This window comes from Heptranchias perlo, chromosome 21 (genome assembly GCF_035084215.1).
Source record: "Heptranchias perlo isolate sHepPer1 chromosome 21, sHepPer1.hap1, whole genome shotgun sequence".
Lineage (NCBI taxonomy): Eukaryota > Metazoa > Chordata > Chondrichthyes > Hexanchiformes > Hexanchidae > Heptranchias > Heptranchias perlo.
The window spans coordinates 20,509,426-20,530,261 of NC_090345.1; the positions used below are offsets into that span (position 1 = coordinate 20,509,426).

Here is a 20,836-nt window from a genome sequence, read left to right on the forward strand (position 1 = left end):
AACTGCAATAAAGAAACTAATTTTAAACGCGCGAAAGGAATAACAGATATAATGATCCGCCTCCGTCTTGCCGGAGGTGATGGTGTTCGGTGCTCACGTCAGTTCCTCTTGTTTACAATGTGACACCAAATGGTTGGGTTGGACCAAGATGAACTACATGCCCGGCACAGCCAGCCTGATAGAAGACATAGACAGTAAGGGATTGTATTTACACCGCTCTTATTTTTTCGGCCTTATCAATTTTTAGCTCCTAGCTGTAGGTTTACATAAACGAGTAATGGTAGCCTCATCTTCACTGTGATTCGACTGTTCAAAATATATGGTTGTATTCCCCCGCCCAGGACAAGGACATTGGTTATCTGAAAAGAACATAATAGCACTTGTAGTGTGTACTATTGAAGAGAGGAAAATCCTCCCAGAGTCATATAACAGATATCTAATAAATTGATTGAAGTTGGGAAAGAAATATTTGAAACCTTTTCACCGGGATTTAATTTCTATCGAGGATAATTTGCTTTCAGAATGGCAAGGTGGTCCCGACCAGAACTTGGTCTCATTGGTTTAAAGTTAGAATTTTTCACTAAAACTATGTACTTGTTGAAGTTTTCAGAAGGAGTCAAGTTGCTTACTGAAAATTATAGTAATAAGAGCAGGGGAATGGGACTAACTAGATTGCTCTTACTAAGATAGATAGATTCCTGATTAACAAGGGAGTCAAAGGTTATAGTAGGTAGACAGGAAAGTAGGGTTGAGGTCACAAACAGATTAGCCATTATCTTATCAAATGGTAAAGCAGGCTCGAGGGGCCAAATGGCCTACTCCTGCTCTTAATTCATATGTTCGTGAGAGTTGGCACAGGCTCGATGGACCAAATGGCCTCCTTCTGTGCTGTAACCATTCTATGATTCTATGGTTATATACCTACTGCCCAGCAATAAGATGCTAAATAGCTTTATAAATAAATTGTATATTTATAAAATTTTCATCTTGTCTGCTACAACCTCGATAAAAAAAATTCTTCCATGTTATGCAAAATCACTGCAGGATCAATAAGAATAAAGGAACAAATTGATTACATTATTAATATGTTATATGCACTGAACTAGTGTGAACATGCATATACAAATCCTTAAAACCATTGAAGTACACTACATGATGAACTTTTTGCTGCTCATGTCAAAGCTGGGAATGGAACACTTCAATCTTTTACACCTACTGTCAGCATCAAGCAGTCCCAGATCAGTTGTAGTGCAGAAAAGATGGATAGTACAGGTAGTTTTTCTCTACTAGAGAGGAGCCAGTTCTAGATGCCTGGTTCATCACCCTTCAGCTTCCCTCCATAATGTAAACTAGCTGATCTACAGTAAACTGTTTTGTAGACACACAAAAATGTGAGCTTATGAATGTGCCATTGGGCTCTGGCCATGTTTGATTATAGTGTAATGGGAACATAAAGACATTTGGACTCTGGGACTTATTAACAGCATAGACCATTACTGCTATAGGGACTGGTTCCTTACTGTGAATTGTAAAAAGGGGAGAGCAACCCATGCATATCACCCTCTTGAAAAAGATTTTTCAAAATCTTGTAAAATATAAATGCGCTTTAAAGCTCCTTGTGCACTGTTGTATACACAATGTCTAAATCTGTAAGATGTCCAGCCACTTCAATTTAAAATAGTAAGATATTCCTTCACTGTTTGACATCTAGTCTTGTTGCATTTCTATAAGCATTACAAAGTATAAAAATATTCAGTATCATATCTAACTTAAGCTACTAATGGCAATATTTTAAATAATGCCAAGCCATGGATCTATTATGAAATTTCTAACACTAAAAGTGTCTAATTTGAATTAAATCTTTTGAAACTGAAAGTATTGCTAGAATTAATGTCTTTAGTATTTTCTAACTGCACGACCATGGTTTTTTTTTAAAGGGTCAATCACTTTGGAGAGCAGGGAAGTCATTTTAGTTTGCAGTTTATTTTTATGTCAGAAGCTTGCTGAATCTTCCTTGTGAAAAAAGGATATTTTGTTAATATAAGTGGTAGGTCCATTGTTTGGTTATTTGTTACTGTGGGAGTGAGGATTATCTTCCATTCCAGTCCTGGATGCTTATGCTGGTGTTACAAAGCAATTTTAAATAAAATCTCAGTACCAACTACACCTTGGTGGTAACTGGATAGTCCTTAGCAATAATTATTTTTTTAATTACTTGTAGTGCTGTGATTGGCTTCTAGGACATGGAAGGATACTTATCTTTGCTCCCACATAAGAGGAACTTACATTTGAACCACCACCTACTCAGTGATCTTTTCTGGCTGGGAGATCTGCCATTAGAGGTGATTTCTTCTAACAGGTAGAAGAATAAATATGCTTCAGATCTTTATCCAGTAACCCCTGCTGTAATGTGTGCAACTGTACATATATGTGTGTGTATGTGTGTGTATGTATACGCGCGTGTGTATGTATACGCGCGTGTGTATGTATACGCGCGTGTGTATGTATACGCGCGTGTGTATGTATACGCGCGTGTGTATGTATACGCGCGTGTGTATGTATACGCGCGTGTGTATATGTACTTGTGTCTATGCATGTGTGTGTATGTGTATAATTATATATGTGTATATATGTGTGTGCGTGCGTATATATGTGTGTGCGTGCGTATATATATATATGGTGCGTGTATACATGTATGCCTAGAATGCCAGAGCTGTCCTATCCTTCCACCACCAATGCCATCATAACGCCTACTAACCTTCACTGTCTAGGTTTATACCTGAAGAATGGTTACTAAGGCAAGTTGTGGAGGGTGCTGCCATACATGGAACCAAATTCCAACACAATTAACCAATTTGAGCCAAGAAAATTGGGGGAAACAATACGTAGTTTCCTCCCCCAAAAAGGACGTAGAACTACAAAGACGCGATGGAATAGTCTGGCTGCCTAGAAACCCACTTGCAAAATGTCAATCCTGCCAATGTTAGGAAGAGACTAGATCGATAAATAGATTTTTCTTCAAGTTCACATTCTCCACACACCACTGCAGTGAGCCATTGCCAGGAAACATTTTCCTGGGGGGAAATTAAGGTGAGAAATGACTTTCCTTTTAAGGATTGAATGATGTGACGATGTTATAATAGGGAGAGGATTTACCACCCCCCCCCCCCACACCCCAAATGACCCCTGTACTGTCAGCTGACATACACCCTGGTGTTGTCACTGAGATATCAATTTTGTTCCCAGTGCCATGTTCATGCCATCTTTTTCACCCACTCATCTGTGATTTTCTTTGTTTGCTTAGTCATTTTAAATTGTACTTTCTTGTTTGTCTCTCTTTTTTAAATTCTCCGATCTACAAATGTTCTTGATCGGAACAAGGCATAATTAATTATATGTCTAATCTGTCAGATTTAGCTGATTATGTACATTATAACAGATTTGCACTGTAAATATTGTGCTAATTTTTTCACAAGCTTTTCCTTAGGCTGATTGGCATGATCATTGCTTGCTATGTCTGACTGCTGCTCAGAAGATGGCAGAATGCCTAAGTTGCCTATTGTTTTTGCTGCATACGCGTAGGGATTGTTTAAGGCATCTACAACCTATGATCCACCAGGAGTTGAAAACAAATTCTGGTCCATCCAATTCTGCCCAGTCACTGATTACATGCTTGGCACTGACTGCACTGACTGAATTCACTAACTCTGTTGGTACCTGCTCACTTCAAAAAGAATAAGCATAAAAGGCACAATGGTGACTCAGATTCTCCTAACCAATATTAAGAAATCCTTTGTAAAGGAGAATTGCTAATACTTCACCAATGCCGGTAGTATTCTGACTCGTGCATCCTCTTCTATTTCTTCTGGCATTAATCTGGTTCAATGACTTCAGCGCCGACTCTTTCTACCCATCCTATGCTTTTATTCCTAGTTCAAATAAGCTCAGCATTGGTACCAGCCAGTATTGATTTTTTTTTACATTTGTCAGCTCCCCCTTGGTAGCTTAACCTTTATCAGCTGTTTCTATCTCTTTTCCCCCCCCCCCTCCCCCGCCTCTGGTGAACTGGAGAACTCTCTGTACTGATGCATTAGGGAGTTTCTTCTTTAAAGATTTAGTGTTACCCTTTCTGCAGAGTCCAGACAGTGTGATTCTAAACAGAAACTATTAACAGGGGCCGCCTTAGACTAGACAGACCGATGTTGTATCTTCTCCAATGAGTTCACTACAGCTAATTCAGGATTTGCAGCCCTTGCAGTCTCTTTGCGATAGTGCTGCACTTAATCCCCCAAAGACTGTTTAGAGAGATCATGAGTAGTAGGATAGAAACTGCCCTCTCACATTGGGTGTAACTTTGACTTTGTGCGATAGTGTAAAATGGATAGCGAATCAGCAGCCTGTTTTACATCTCTCCCGATTTTTTTTATTTCCATTGATGTTATTAAGAGCATCGGTGCAACATTTAGATCCTTTCCCTCTGTAACCTATTAGAGAGAATGGATCTAACTGTTGCTTAGATGCTTTGAAGAATGGAGAAGATCACAGCAGGATCTGGATTTGTAGAATCATAAGACTTTGCTTAAGTCAGGATATCCTGACATCAATCATTACAGCTACAGTCTAATCTTAAATCCTTGAATGAATCACCTAATGAGCAAACCCTACTTCTAATGGGAAATAAAATACATATTGCATCTAAACAACATCAAGCTGCTGTTAGTGCAATGGACTATACTATTCGATGCATAACTCAGTCACATTTTCCATTTCGTTTGGAACAGTTTACAGAGTTCCATGTGGAATTTCAATAGCAATTACTATTCTTTCCCTTTAATGGAAAAAGTTGTTCGGCAGTTGTTTGAAGTCCACAAGCACGAGGAACAACACCTCCAGGCTCTCCCAATAATGGCTTTAGGAGGTAACTGCCCTGTTTGTAGTGCAAATGGAGACAATTCCAGCAGTCTTTATAGTGCTGTAGACAGAGTTGAAGTCAACATTTACTTCAAGAAGCCAGTTATGCACAATGGGGTCCTTGACCAAGGGGCTCCTGACTCAGTATAACACGTTCTTCACAAAAATAATAATAATGAACAAGCTATGCTTCCTTATGTCAGTGGGTTGTCTTACTTGACTTAAGCAAAATAGCTTCTAACTATTCTCCTGCATTCTTTTGCACCTGACGAAAGCTTGCCCTCACAGATGTCTGTTTAAAAACCTGACTGGCTGCCTGCACCTCTGACCCTATGTTCACAGCACAAGAGGAAGGCCTATGCCAGACAGTCCCTGTCAATATTATAGCCTAGCTCATTAGCATTTTAACTACCTTTCATCTCGGTGCCTTTTTTTTAAAACATGTGTGAATATACTTTGCATTAAGGCAAAACCCTTAAATGTAACTTTTGATTTGAGAAAATGCCACAACCCCTTGACTGCTTAATGACATCACAAGTCAACTGGCCCATTCATTTTTTTTGCCACTTGTGGTGACTGGCTAAAAATACAAATACCCAGATAAAATTATCATCATCATCCCCCTCTTTAAAATTTGGAATAAGATTTGATTTAATAAAATGGGGAGCCCGAGATCTGCAGCCGCATTTAGATGCCAGATCGAGAGCACAGCGACACTCTTTCTTCTTTTCAGCCTCACCCTGGGACCGTTTCTTCTTGTGTTGAAACAACAACAACTTGCATTTATATAGCATGTAGAAAAACATTTATATTTAACATAGAAAAACATACCAAGACACTTTACAGAGGTGTAATGAAAAATAAATTATTGCTGAGCCAAAGAAGGAGATATTAGCAACTGCTGGGGTGTATAGTAGGAGTCAAAAACAGTTGTAGGAATATTTAGTCAGCAGGCTGGTTCTGTAGTTGCATGACCCACAAGGTCATTTCACAGATCATGAAACATTTTCAAATCGGCAGCCTTGTCAAGTCACATTCCATGTGAACATACTTACTGCCACAACTGTAGTGCATGAAGATAGAGAGGTCTCCCTGGGCTGTGAGATACTTCTTTCAAATGTATCTGCATTTAGGTTTGCTCTACACATGAAGGAAGCCCCTCAAAAAATGTTGTCTTGCAGCACGCTGCTGGTGCTTTGATCCACATGACAATAGTTGCAAACAAAAGAATTATTCTTCTGCTTATTTACTCAACTTGAGTTAAAGGGTCACAAGTGTTTGGTAAACTTTTTTATTCAGGATAGAGAAAAGCCAAACAGTTGTGAATCATTTTCATCACAATGGCCATTGTGTAAATGTAATTCACCATCATTTATTTTGTCGTATTTATAAATTAAAAGATGCCAAACAATTTTCATAAAGGCAATGCTTCTTTAATATACAGAACTAGAAAGTTTTGCAATCAACCTAGCAGCAAAAATGACAACACCTACTGAAATGGGCCCTGTGTTCAATCCTCGGTTAAAAATTCCAAAGGGATACTTTAAATGTTATTGTCAAAATGAGTGCTCTGTTTTTTTTGTATTTGACCTGTGCTGGGCTGAATAGATAAGAGGAGGAATATATCTGCGAATCAGTCCATTAAATGAACATTGACAGCAGCCTATATTTTACAGTACTTTGGAAGAATATATGCTTAGGATTGTAAATTGTTTGGCCATTATTATAAGTTTAATGAAGGAGCTTGTTAAAAGCTGAAAAGTTTTTACTGTTAATATTTTAAATAAATACCTAACAAGATTATGCATTTTTAGAAAAAGCATTTTCTAGAAATCAGATTAAATCTGTACATACAGATTAACAGCTTCAGTTACAGGGTTTAGAAAAGTAATTTTGGCTTTTGTGAAATATTATTTGTCTTTGCAGATATTTCTTTGTCTTAATAGTCACCCAGACGTATAAATTATACTGTGTGAACGTTACTGTATGAATGCTTAGCACATTCATATGAAATTCTTTTGTCCATTATTTTAAGTGATATTAATTCATTTAACATAAACAACAGCAGCAATTTGCATTTATCAAGCACCTTTACCATAGAAAAATGTCCCAATATGCTTCACAGTTGTAATCAGACAAAAATGAACATCAAGACAAGGAGATATTAGGAGGGGTGGCCAAAAGCTTGGTCAGAAAGGTGCGTTTTAAGGAGGGCCTTAAAGGACGAGAGGCGGAGGGGTGCAGGGAGGGAATTCCAGAGGGTGGGGCCAAAGTCAGCTGAAGGCACTGCTGTCAGTGGTAGGGTGAATGGGCGGGGTTATGCACAAAAGGCAGAATTAAAGGAATGGAGAGTTCGGGGTGGGGCGGGGTTGTAGGACTGGGGGAGGTTACAGAGATAGATAGGGGCAAAGCCATGAAGGAGGATGAGAATTTTAAATTTGACATGTTTGGAGTCCGGTAGTCAATGTAAGTCAGCAAGGACGGGGTAATAGGTGAGCAGGACTTGATGTGGGATAGGATACGAGCAACAACGTTTTGGATGAACTAAAGTTTAGAGAAAGTGGAGGATGGAAGATCAGCCAGGAAAGAATTGGAATAGTTGAGTTTGAAGGTGACAAAGGCATTGATGAGGGTTTCAGTGGAAGATTGGCAGAGGTGGAGGTGGATGATGTTACGGAGGTGGAAATAGGCGTTCTTTGTGATGATGAGAATATGGGGTTGAAAGCTCACTGGTTAATGCCTCAGGTGAGATAGCAGACAAAGGAATTTCAGACAACATGTGCTAACCTTTGCACAGTGTAATTTCAAGGCTTCAGTGTCTCTCTAATGATGGTTTATTCACAGACTTCAGAAACAGATTCCAGAGTGTGTCTGATTAAGTTTCAGTTGGTGTCTTTATCCACCAGCTTCTGCTTCTGTTGTATTCTCCAACAAGACCCTTGCTGTTTATTGTGGTTTAGGGATGAAACTTTAAAGGCTCCCAAAGTGCAGTTGTGCATTTGTGGTGAAGTACAGTGTGAAATTAACAATAGTTCATGCCTATCAGTTTTCAAGAATGTTGTTTTAGAGGACCATATGGTTAATTATACTGTCTAAAATATTTATTTTCCTTCACAGAAAAACATTTAGTAGTACTTCGGGATGGAAGAACATTAATAGGATATTTGAGGAGTGTAGATCAATTTGGTGAGTATTGTATCGGCAGCAAAAAAAAGTGTTTAAACTGTGTGGTGTTTCAATCACTTTTGATAATAGAAAGTTGTAGGTCATGTGGTTAAAACGCTTATATATCTCCTTAGACAATTGAAAGAACATGATGTTCCTGTGGTAATGGCTTTGAATCAGTACAGTAATTGCTGAACTCTAGAGCAAGGAGGAGTTGAATTATGAAAACATCCATCACTAGAAGTAAAGACTTTGTTCCCCCAAATTCGGATTGTGTATATAATAGATTTGTTTGTATATTGAATGCAGGAGCAATGCAGATGGGAGTCACACTATCGGTACCCCTGTGATTAACCAGAATGTCCTTTTTAATTTTTTTTAAGCATTCTGTAAGTGACATAGTAGCAGAACACAGCTTGAGGCAACTGAAAAGAACAGCTAACTTAAGCAATTGATACTTGTGGTCGCAGGGAGCAGGGAGAGAATTGGGTTGTCAACTTCCAAGCCAGAAGTTTCCAATGATCTGACATGTGCTCCAACAAATGTGGTTGAACAAGGTCAACTATTCAGCTTTTAACTATAAGGGGAAGAATTCCAGACGACAGTACAGACAGGAGAAGCAGTATGTAAAGCTTTACTGCTGGTATTTCTGTGCAAACGTTTTGAAGATTGTGGTTTAAACCATATTGAATGCAAGATTAATTGTCTCTCGAACTTGTCCATTTGGGGCACATCGCCCAAGTAGGCCTTGTAGAAGACTGAAGTACACTACTGGAAAGTAAAGCTGAGCTTTGTTCAGTCGTCTCACTCAAGCAATTATGACCATCTTCGTTATTTGGCTCTTCAACAGTTGCTCAAATGTAATTACCAAACAACTGAGGAAAGCTTACTACTCTTGTATAATTCAGATGGATGAGAAATATTTTGGACCAACTTTTTCAGCTAATTTACTCACCTGTTCTTTTGGGCCCTGAATATAACCCATAATTTCTTCACCAACTGCCCAATTCTGTCTATGTTTGCCCAGAGTAACTCAGTCACATCATGTTTTCAGCAGGGGAGTTCGCCACTCTAGAGGAATATTGTCAGTAAAAAGAGCATTTTTGATGACATGCTCCATATTGAAATTGAAAATGAAAATGGACCCAAGCAGACTTCCCTGAAGGTTCCCTGTGTAGGTGTTATGAAGTGAGGACAAATGTCATTCTGGCTTGAGCCTTTGCTTTTATCATTTGAGGAAGTTGCACAATAGTTCAACAGTTTATAACATACTCTGCAAGAGTCAGTCTTTATACATCCTATTGAATGCTCTGCAAATGCTCAGGTTTGCTGCTCAGACTTTAAATTAAGTGTAGAGAATCGCTCTATTTCTAGATTATGAAATTGAGAATGCTACCAGTTGATTTGCTCTGAAACAAATTGTTAAGGAGGTAGCAGATTGTTCTGCGATAGCTTCTAATTCACTATGATTTTGACACAATCAGCAGTAGAGGTGGTGATCTGTAGTTGTTGGAGTTTGATTAGCATGATGTTTATTGCTTTCCATTCGAATGAGGGAACGTGGTTGAGAAAAGTAGTTGAAACAGATGAGCAATTGGAGTTTTAAGAACCAGATCATTATTCAGCATATTGGGTTGATTTCTGGATGGAAAGTTTGATACTGAGCTGTGATTTCAGCTGACCTTTCAGCAAATATGTCAAAATCTCTCATGTACAGTGGAATGGTATGTGACTACATCCTTCTCAAGAGGAGAAATAGTGGGGTTAGACCCTTTGTCTCATACAAGTTGACCATGTGACACTAGCCACTGTAGTTTACCTGAGAATCGTGCAGTTTGGAGTTGACCTTGGATTTTAACTCAGGTAAATATGAGAGCTGCTCTTGTATTGGAATTTGGCACAAGTTAGCTTCATTTGATCTCTTGGGTGCCTGATCTTCCCCATCTACAAATGTAATGCTACATTAAATAACATGGTGTAATTCAATTATATACTATTAATACAAGCAATTGGGGAGGGGGTGCATTTTCTCAATGATACTTTTCCTTTTGGAAAAAGCACCAGTGGTTAAGATATGACTAGTAGATTTCTGGAATATTAGATCTAGTAGAAACATTGCAACAGTTCTGACAATTGTTTACCTGCTTGTTTCAACAGTTAGGTAACTTTTCAGGAGTTAAGTATATTTTACAATATATACAAAATGAATAAATTATTTACTTGTCGTCCTGCTTTTATAATCAGAATTGTACAATTCTGATTATAAAAGCAGGAGGACAAGTAAATAATTTATTCATTTTGTATATATTGTAAAAGTTCAAAACATCTCAGTATAAAGTGTTGTGGTGATATATCAAACAGGCCCTGTGATGTAAATGAATGAAGCTAATTCTAGTGACATTTTCATCCTAACGGATCTAAATTAGTACTGTTAAAACATTTTAAGAGAATCATGTTGGGGAAAGGCAGGAGTGATCCAGCTCTGGAATTGCAGTGCAATTGTAACTTAAAAAATAAACAATTTTATTGATAACCATGCAGTGCTTTTCTTCATGCATTGATTTATAATCTCTTTTATGAGCAGAGTCTTTGCTAGACAGTAAAGCAATTATGCTTTCCCCCCTTACTATGTTGCAGCTAATTTGGTTCTGCATCGGACAGTGGAACGAATCCATGTAGGAAGGAAATACGGTGACATTCCCAGAGGGATTTTCGTTGTCCGAGGAGAAAATGTGGTGCTTCTCGGGGAAATAGTAAGTTAATTAAATCCTAATTTCTTACTTCATTCTTGTTGAACCAGTATCAATACCTGAAGAATTGGTGAATAACTTCAGATGCATACTCAGTGTTGCACAATTTAATTAGTCGTTATGAGATTAAGATTATGCCACACTTTTCTTCTAGTTCATTTAGTAGTGTAATTGTCTCACTGTGTTTAAATCTGCTTCTGTGTTTGAGTACCTTTAATGACTGATGTTACCCTTATAGGATCTGGAAAGGGAGACTGATACTCCCTTGCAGAAAGTGTCTATTGAGGAGATTCTGGAAGCTCAAAGAGTTCAGCAGCATGAAAAACAAGAAGCAGAGAAGGCAAAAAGTGAAGCGTTAAAAGAGCGAGGATTATCTATCCCTCGTACAGATACCCTTGATGAATACTAAAAAAGAAATCACTTTTAAATGTACAATACCAGACTTTGACACACACACCACCTTTTTTAAGTGACTGGAATTACTAGATTTCCCTGCTGAAATGGGATAGATTGTATCTATAAGATGAATGAACAACATATGTAAAAAAAAGTTTTAAAAACTATTTTACAACAGTGATTATGGACTAGCTGTGCTTTTTTTAAAGACAAAGCATCAGAAAGAATGAATTGAGTTAATTTACAGGTTCTCGGTGTCCAATCTATTGGCCTGAAAATGTAACAATAAAAGATCTTCACCATGATGCAGCTTTAGTTGCAAGTGATGGGTCCTCTATTCAGCAAAGGGATGGGGCGTACCAATCAATGCATTATTTGTAGGTAGGTTTTTCTTACATAGATTAAGTTGCTGTGTATTTACCGAAAATAAAAATCTCCCTGTAGGGTGGAAAGTTGAAATGTTATCATTTATTGCTTAATAAATTATATAGTTTCAACTCATCCCTTTGCTATTTGTGAGACCTTGTGTACAGATTAGCTGCATTGTTTGCATACCATACAACAGTGACCACTCTTCAAAAGTAATTAATTGGCTGTAAAGTGCTTTGGTACATCATGAAGGTTGTGAAAAGTGCTATATAGATGCAAGTTCTTTCTTAATAAACTAATATATAGTAATCTCTTACTATAATATTTGCTGATATCCTCTCATCTGTGTCATAATTCACACTGTTCCTGGTTTCTTGCTAATGGGGAAACAGAATGAAAATATTCCTTTACATACAAAAATTGTGTTACTTCCAATAGTAACACTCTACAGAGGGTCAGCCTTTTTTGGTGTAGTTTTGTGAAGATGGGAAGTTTCGTTATCTCTATCCTATTTTTTATTTACTGCATTACTTGCAAACTGAACAACCAAAAAATTAATTTGCTGAAACCCTTCCAAGGTTACTTTGTAATATCTTAGTTGAGCATTAGTATTTACTTTACGATGTTTTTATAGTGACCTAATGGTGAAGGAATGCCTTCTGTACAATTAATATAAAATATATATTGCTCCATAAATAATGTATATGGCTCCAAGAGCAGCACCAGGCATACCTTAGAATGGGGTACCAAAATTGACGTTACCACACAAGTGTTTACTTAGTCCGCCTTTACAGAGATTGTAGAAGCATATGTGTAAAAGTTATGAATATCCAGTTCTGATCACAAGAGGATACTATTATGTCTTTGGGTTATACCATTATATAGGTAAGATATAGGGCAGTGTAAGCCAATTAGAGCTTGAGTGACAAAGATAGGAAGCAGAGTAATGCAGAAAGAGAGGGAATAATGCAAATTTGAGTCAGAAGGAGAAACAGTGGCAATATGAGGTGAAAGAGGAGCAGCTGTTCCATAATGAGATTGATGAGAGGGAGGAAAAGAATCACCATGCTCTGGAAATGGCAGAGAAATGCATGTCAGCAGCAAGTCTGGTAAATGGGGTCACAGAACTCTGGGCCCACCATTTTATTAAATCTTATTCCAAATTTTAAAGTGGCGACAATAATAGTTGACAATGATAGTTTTATCCCTGCATTTAAATTGTTAGCTGGTCACCACAAAATGGAACAGGCCAGCTGACTTGCGGTGCCATTAAGCAGAAAACAGCTTGCGGCATTTTCTCATTGTGAAACATCTCTGAGCTTATAATTTAACACCTGGAGCATACAGACAGAAATTTAAGAATCCGAAGGGCCAGCAGAAACTGTCTATCTATAAACAGAGGGAGATAAAACACAGGCAGGCATTCATTAAAGCAAAAGCTGTGAAGGTTTTCACTGAGACTAAGGTTAGAAAAGCTGGAGCACAGTTAGAAGTTATCTTGTTTAAGTTAAGTAAGATGACGCACTACTGTGGCATGTTCTTTATTTGGTATTATTATGCAAGGATATGCTGTATGATTGAGTTAAATGTGCCTGATCATAACTGCTCTGTGTATTCATCAATAAAGCAGCTTAGAAATCCCTATCTGGCCTTATCTCATAAGTGTTTGCCTTCGGAGAAATTAAAGCACACATGTGAAAGACGTGAATATCCAGTTCAGATCATATTATTATGCCCCTGGGTCACAATATTATACAAGTAGATATAGGGCAGTGTGAGTCAACTCCCATAAAAGTAAGGCGAGCAGCTGATGCCACTGAACCCAAGAAGGTATCTAAATCAAGACCCGAATTTGTAAGAGATTTTAGTGCAATGGAATAAAACACTTTCCATTTCAGCCATTCATTGTCAGTCTTGAGCACCCTCTGGTCAGGTATAGCACAGCTAGATGCAGAGTAAAGCTTCCTCTGCTGTGAGCCAACAATATGCCTCAGCCCCAGACTCAGAAGAGGACCTTTTCCTGGACCAGTGTGGATTTTTTCCCCTTTCCCATAGCAATGTTTGAGTGACATTGCTAATTTGTGTAGAATTTTGTGCTTTAGGTCCATTCCCACTAGGAACTGGATTGAGACTATCCAAATCCATTTCACGTATGACCATTCCAGCCAGTAGACATAGACTTTCATCCCATCGGTTTGGGCTGCCCATTTGAACTCAATTCCCTGATGTGCGAAGCCAGAGTCTAACACATTCTTTTGTTAAAAGAGTAATTTCAGATCTTAAATCTGCTGTAGGTAAGAGAATAAGTAATCTCTTAATCAGATAACAGAACATAAAGAGGGAGTGGAGATTGAAGGAAATTAATATTGCAGCAGGATTTATTGGCACTGAACATAATAGAATATGTCAGTTGTACTCTAGCTTTCTTGAGTGCTTTGTATAGTAGTGCCCTTTTGCATTGTCCAGTTAGATAAATATATAGTCTGTGCTGTGATATTAACCAGGCTTACATGAGCAAAATGAAGGATAGAAGCAACAATACCATGGTAACATGCATTTATAATATTTACAAAGAAAATTAATTTAGTTTGTATATGAAAATGTCTAATTAGCATAATCTGTTCTGTTGTCCCCCTGAGTTTTGTAAACATAGGAATTACATTTTTGAGTTATTAACAAAAGTGCAAAAATCTTCTCTCGTGCTCCTAAACTTTGGCCCATTGCACAGGCAATGTTAAATCCTAGACGTTATGGAAATATGGCATATTTACATAGGTGCAAAACAAGATGCAAATAATTAAGTGTCATAGAAACGTCAAAAAGAAGTAATGGATTAAGGTGTTAGTATAATAGGACTGTGTGTGTAATATATCAAAGATGATAAGAACTAAACATGATTAGATGTGGTTAGGTGAGTTGTGGTAGGTAAAGCCATAGAATATTTGAATTTTAAACCAGTTCTATGACTATGTAAAATGGGGTACAATACATATGGGGAAGTGATGAGTTACTGAGCAACCAATGCATGTCTACCTACGTAGTTTACAGGTACAAATAAATTGTATGGGATTTGTAACAATTTTTTTTGTTTGATTTGAAACATAGAAAATAGGAGCAGGAGTAGGCCATTCGGCCCTTCGAGCCTGCTCCGCCATTCAATATGATCATGGCTGATCCTCTATCTCAATACCGTATTTCTGCTCTCTCCCCATACCCCTTGATGCCTTTTGTGTCTAGAAATCTATCTAGCTCCTTCTTAAATATATTCAGAGATTTGGCCTCCACACCCTTCTGTGGTAGAGAATTCCACAGGTTCACCACCCTCTGAGTGAAGAAATTTCTCCTCATCTCAGTCTTAAATGTCCTACCCCATATCCTGAGACTGTGACCCCTCATTCTGGACCCCCCAGCCAGGGGAAACATCCTCCCTGGCATCCAGTCTGTCTAGCCCTGTCAGAATTTTATACATTTCAATGAGATCCCCTCTCATTCTTCTAAACTGGAGTGAATACAGGCTGTGTCGACCCAATCTCTCCTCATATGACAGTCCTGCCATCCCAGGAATCAGTCTGGTGAACCTTCGCTGCACTCCCTCTATGGCAAGTATATCCTTTCTTGGGTAAGGAGACCAAAACTGCACACAATACTCCAGGTGTGATCTCACCAAGGCCCTGTATAGCTGCAGTGAGACATCCTTGCTCCTGCAATGAAGGCCAACATACCATTTGCCTTCCCAACTGCTTGCTGCACCTGCATGTTTGCTTTCAGTGACTGGTGTATAAGGACACCCAGGTCCCCTTGTATATCAACATTTCCCAATCTATCACCATTTAAATAATACTCTGCCTTTCTGTTTTTCCTTCCGAAGTGGATAACTTCACATTTATCCACATTCTACTGCATCTGCCACTCAACTTGTCTAAATCGCCTTGAAGCCTCTTTGCATCCTCCTCACAACTCACGATCCCACCTAGTTTTGTGTCATCAGCAAACTTGGAAATATTATTTTTGGTTCCCTTATCCAAATCATTGATATATATTGTGAATAGCTGGGGCCCAAGAACTGATCCCTGCGGTACCCCACTAGTCACTGCCTGCCACCCCAAAAAAGACCCATTTATTCCTACTCTCTGTTTTCTGTCTGTTAACCAATTTTCAATCCATGCCAGTATATTACCACCAATCCCATGTGCTTTAATTTTGCACACTAACCTCTTATGTGGGACTTTATCAAAGGCCTTCTGAAAATCCAAATAAACCACATCCACTGGTTCTCCCTTATCTATTCTATCAGTTACAGCCTCAAAAAACTCCAGTAGGTTTGTCAAACATGATTTCCCTTTCATAAATCCATGTTGACTTGGTCAAATCCTATTGATATTTTCTAAGTGTCCTGTTATTACATCTTTTATAATAGACTCTAGCATTTTCCCTACTACTGATGTTCAGCAAATGATACTTAACTACATTTAGATTTCTGTTTGAGAGAGCATTCAACAAGCAGGAGAAGTGGCCATGCCACAAATACTCAGGATTGATACAGAATGTTAAAGCTGAGAGGGAACTGGAGCTGCAGCAGCTTGTGCTCCTAGTATAAACATGACACTATGACAAAAGTACAAGCAGTTCCTGTGGTGCTGTATTTACATGCTTCGCCACATCTCTTCAAAGTTGAGAGAAAATACTTCAGCATGGAGTAGGCCATCCTCATTAAATCCATTAGGGTTGCCAACCCTCCAGGATTGCCCTGGAGTCTCCAGGAATTGAAGATTAATCTCCTGGAGACTGCTGTGAGCAGCCCAGGAGAAAAGTCATAGGGGCATCAAAGGAAATTTGTTTTTTTTTAATTTTCTTTGAATTTTTGTTTATTATAAAAATATTGGAAATGGGAAAAAAGGCTGTTTAATTATGCAGGGCCCTTGGAGGTGGACGGTCTTGTGATGAAACCTCCAGGAATACGTCCAACCAGAGTTGGCAAACCTAGTCTGCAATGCTTTGGGCTGTATTGTATCCATGAGGAAGAGATATTTTTTGCAGCCTGCTAAACAGAACTAGTGTGTAATTTACCACTTTCCAATATATATATATATTATCCATGCTGAATTATACATTTACAAGTAAATCCTTGAGCTTTTCACAATATAAAGCCAGGGGTGACTGGAAGAGGAAATGTGCAGTAATCCATTGATCAAGCATGTTGCACTCGATGGAATGTTGAAGCTTCTGTGTATTTTTGTGGCTTACCATATACCTCAGGTAGCTCTGTATAAAGAGTATGAGGAGAGGCCAGTATACTATAAACTAATAGTATAATTGTTGGGTTTATTGTAGTCAGCTTGGACTACTGTGGTACATTAAATGACAGATTTATACTGTATTTCTAAGATTAAAAACTTTTTTACGTTTAGTTATTTTTGACCCATTTTTCAAAGAATTACAGCCAGGCTGACATCAGAGGTCACTATCACAGTTACTGACTAGTAGTGCATGACAGTATTGGTGGCACTGCACGCTCTGACTCACACAAAGAAAAATACTGTCCTGCACATTGTAACATTGGTGGTTATTCGCAGCACGTATCTTCATGAGATGTGGAATGAAGTCATCTTTTTCATTATCTAGATTGAAGTACTGAGTAGAGTTTAACTTCATGGGCTTTTGCTTCAGAGGGTTGGAAAAGGTACACCAGGTTTCTAGTGTGAAAAAAACAATAAAAACTAAGTTTGGACTCCCTCCAGAGCTCAACTTTAAATCCTCAGCCCTCCTGTGACACACTAAGAAACAAGAAACCAGACTTCTCTGGCTTTATTAGTACTTACCCAGGATCCTTATAGAATGTACATATTTTATTGAATAATTTTTAATTTTAGTTAAAATTCATCACCTATTTAGGATTATAGTACTGTGGATTATCACTGTCTTTTCACTGATCGTAGTTTTTTGTGGTCAGCCACAGGTCTGACACATGCAAACCTAACTCTATGCCTAAGAGTCTCCAGATCAAACTCTAGAACATGGGCATAAATCCATCCCATGGTGGGATAAATGTTTTCACTTTCTGTTGACTGTTACAGTCCTATGTATAATGAGTTTAGGTAGTCTTAACTCTGTTCCTAGTTGTTCCTAGTGGCTATAGGTCCACAGAATAAAACTGCCACTAATTCGACCCTAAATTGGCAGTCTTACTCAGAAAGGCCACATGGCCGGTTTGCATGATGGGAAAGTCACATTGGTGCAGTTGGGCTCTTTAGTGAGTTTCCATATGAGACACATCTCTGGAGCTATGTAGAAGAGCTTCTCTCTGTATCTGAGCCATGTTATATCAAACCTGAGAATGCTTGATCGTGACATTGGTGCAAAAACATGGAAAAGTGTTCCATTTCTCAATACTAACATCTATTAGCCTTGACAAAAAATTGCCTAAACTGGAACTGGGTGATGTAGTGAGTTAAACCTCCCAATCTGCGACATCCACCACCTAGAAGGACAAGGGGAGCAGGTGCATGGGAATACCATCACCTCCAGTTCCGTTCCCACTCACACACCATCCCGACTTGGACATATATTGCTGTTTTTTCATCATCGCTGGGTCAAAATCCTGAAACTACAGCATACTGGGAATACCTTCACCACATTGACTGTGGTTTTGACATTCAATGAATAGATGCAAGTCAGCCTAAACAGAAAATAATTCATCACGAATTGGACAATGTTCCCTAGGAACTGCCAAGTGATGAGTCCACTGGATTGCTATCTCATTTCATAAATGCTGCAATTTGGTTCCGGTTTCTGTAATGACTTAGTAATCTGGATTAGTTTTCACAAAATCTTTCTTAATGGGCCTTTGGTTAAACTACTTCCTTTATTGAGAGTCATGTCTATATAAAATAATATTTTCTAATGGAGGATACATGTGGACAGCCTGTCACTTACACTACAGAACACCTCTTCAAGAATGATGCTCTGAATCTTCTGCATAACTTATGTCAAGAATTACACCATTAACAAGTTGTAATCAATCATCCCTAAATACCACCTTTTTAATTTTTTTACTCTTGACATTTGACTACATATGACTTATTTTATAAATTGCTTATAGCCACCTTAAGTACATTCCAACACTTTGTGACAAACTGTTAAAAAAACACTATCCTACATTTACATTGCTGCTAAAACTGCAATCTTATCTGAATTACAAAAGTATTAATCAAAATAAGGACTCCGTTCTGTTTTAAGGAAATCAGAGTCTTATGATATTTGACAGAATTTTAAAAAATATTTTAATCTTAAGAACTGGCTGATATAAAGTACCATTGTTAAAATGAAATTTAAGTACTTAATGTACCAAAGATACCAGAGCTAATAATATGATGTTAGTGTTTGTTGAAGAGAAAAGAAGACCAAAGAAACTTTGGGGTTCTGGCTCTGTTATTCACCCATTTTTTTTCATTTATTCTGTCCTGCTCTTTGGGAATTTTTCTCACTATCTGTTCTTCCCACACTTATCTTTTCCCCTTTGCTAACTGTCACACTCTGCCACTGTGCCACTATTGTTTGGATTTTTGTCCGTTTCCAATTCTATTAACCTTCATCTCCGACTGTTCTCCTGTTTCTACGCTTACCAATCCCTCAAAGCACATGAGTGCATTTCACATTCAATTTTTAATATTCTATTATTATAATCATTCTCTTTTTATACCCTTATACCCTCTGACATTTGTACAACTAGTCAGTGAACTGCAGGGAATATTTTTCATACCCCTCACTGGCTATCGGAGATACAAGATGTAGCAAAACCTTTGAAATGCAGAAATTGGTAAATTTGGATAGTTGAACACTCCTGTCTAAAATATTTGTGACAGATCTCACAAAACCAATAAAAAGCAAGAATTTCTTTTGGATACTAGCTCAGTACTTATGCCTCTCAAATAGTTTGTCTATTGCTTGGAAATATGCTTGATCAGCCTGATTTGGTTGGGTTTTTTGACAACACAAGCAGAAGCCAGATGCTCCCCGCAAGAGAGAAAACAACAGAAATTAACCTCAGCAGGCCATTTTTGATTTCTTGCTGGTGACTGACTTGAGATTACCACTGGTAAAGGCCTGGAAGAAGATCAATCTGTCAATCTGCCTACTTCTTCATAATGGAAAGTTGGATAGCACCAGATGACCATTAGGAAGGGAGATGTGTAGAGGGTTTAGTACATAAGAAGTAAATGTTAAAAACCTTCCAACACAGTGTAAGACTGTCAAACAGCTTTGGTACTTCAGAAAGGAAAGTTTGAGCAGCGTTGATATGTTGCCATTCGATGTCCTCAAAGCATTTATTTACAAAACATTCCAGAAATATTTATGGCACTGGAACAGTATTTATCCTGTAACATAGATTATACATTCAGATGTGTTTGCAACTTGGCACTCTCAGCTTTGCTTTTAAAGACATCCACTAAGATTATTAAGCTGTAACATCTGTAAATTTGATTCTTCAACTTAGTTTTGCAAAATATCACAGCCTAAAATTCTTCAGCCATGGGGGGAAGAAAAATCACAGAATCTGGCCAGATGGGGAGTTTGGTTATGCCAGGTCTCCACTCCTTTTTTTGATCATGAAAAATTCTGTCAGTTGCGGGGGCTTAGAAAGAGGTGGGATTGGCAAGATGACATAATTTGCTGGAATTCCCATCAATTCCAACTCCTTCACTCCTATTGTTGTGTACATCTGCATGAAGCAGATGTGCTAACATGCCAGGACCTGATCCTGACGAAAGTGGGTCCTCTGTTGGTTCAGTGCCCAATTTCCAGTGGTAATTGATCACAGAGCTATTGATTGCCATTGGCAAAGTGGCAAATTTAAAATGAGCAGTTTTGGGAAAAAAAGTCTACAACTGACATAGCTGATCAACTTGCACTGCAGCAAAGCGCCACAACAGTATTCGTCCCCCTCCCTCCCTGAGGTGGGTGCCCCAGTAGTGCCGAAAATAGTTCCACTCCACCCCACATCCACCCAGTAAGCTGCCACAGGAATGGCCTACTCCTATTCCTGTGTTTCTATGAATGTTGACATGTTTAATCTATTTAAGTATGCATAATAACCATTTAAGGATTACAGTAGCATTTCTGTACCAAAATTTGAGATTGTATAATTCTTTTTGTAGTTTTTTCAAAGAAAAATGTGTGGCGAATTAAGAGTTCTTGTATGGTTTAGGCAGCCTCAGTCCAGTTCATCATGGATGTGAGCCCGCAGC

The 20,836-nt window shown here is 38.3% G+C and overlaps 1 protein-coding gene across 1 annotated transcript; it reads left to right on the plus strand.

Annotated features, from left to right (window-relative positions):
- Positions 1 to 88: 88 nt before the first annotated feature.
- Positions 89 to 13,233, plus strand: LOC137340031 (U6 snRNA-associated Sm-like protein LSm1). Its single transcript, XM_068002237.1, has 4 exons — positions 89 to 194; positions 8,029 to 8,097; positions 10,714 to 10,829; positions 11,065 to 13,233. The coding sequence occupies exons 1-4, from the start codon at positions 149 to 151 to the stop codon at positions 11,233 to 11,235; spliced, it is 402 nt and encodes a 133-aa protein (XP_067858338.1). The 5' UTR covers positions 89 to 148; the 3' UTR covers positions 11,236 to 13,233.
- The last annotated feature ends 7,603 nt before the right edge of the window (positions 13,234 to 20,836 follow it).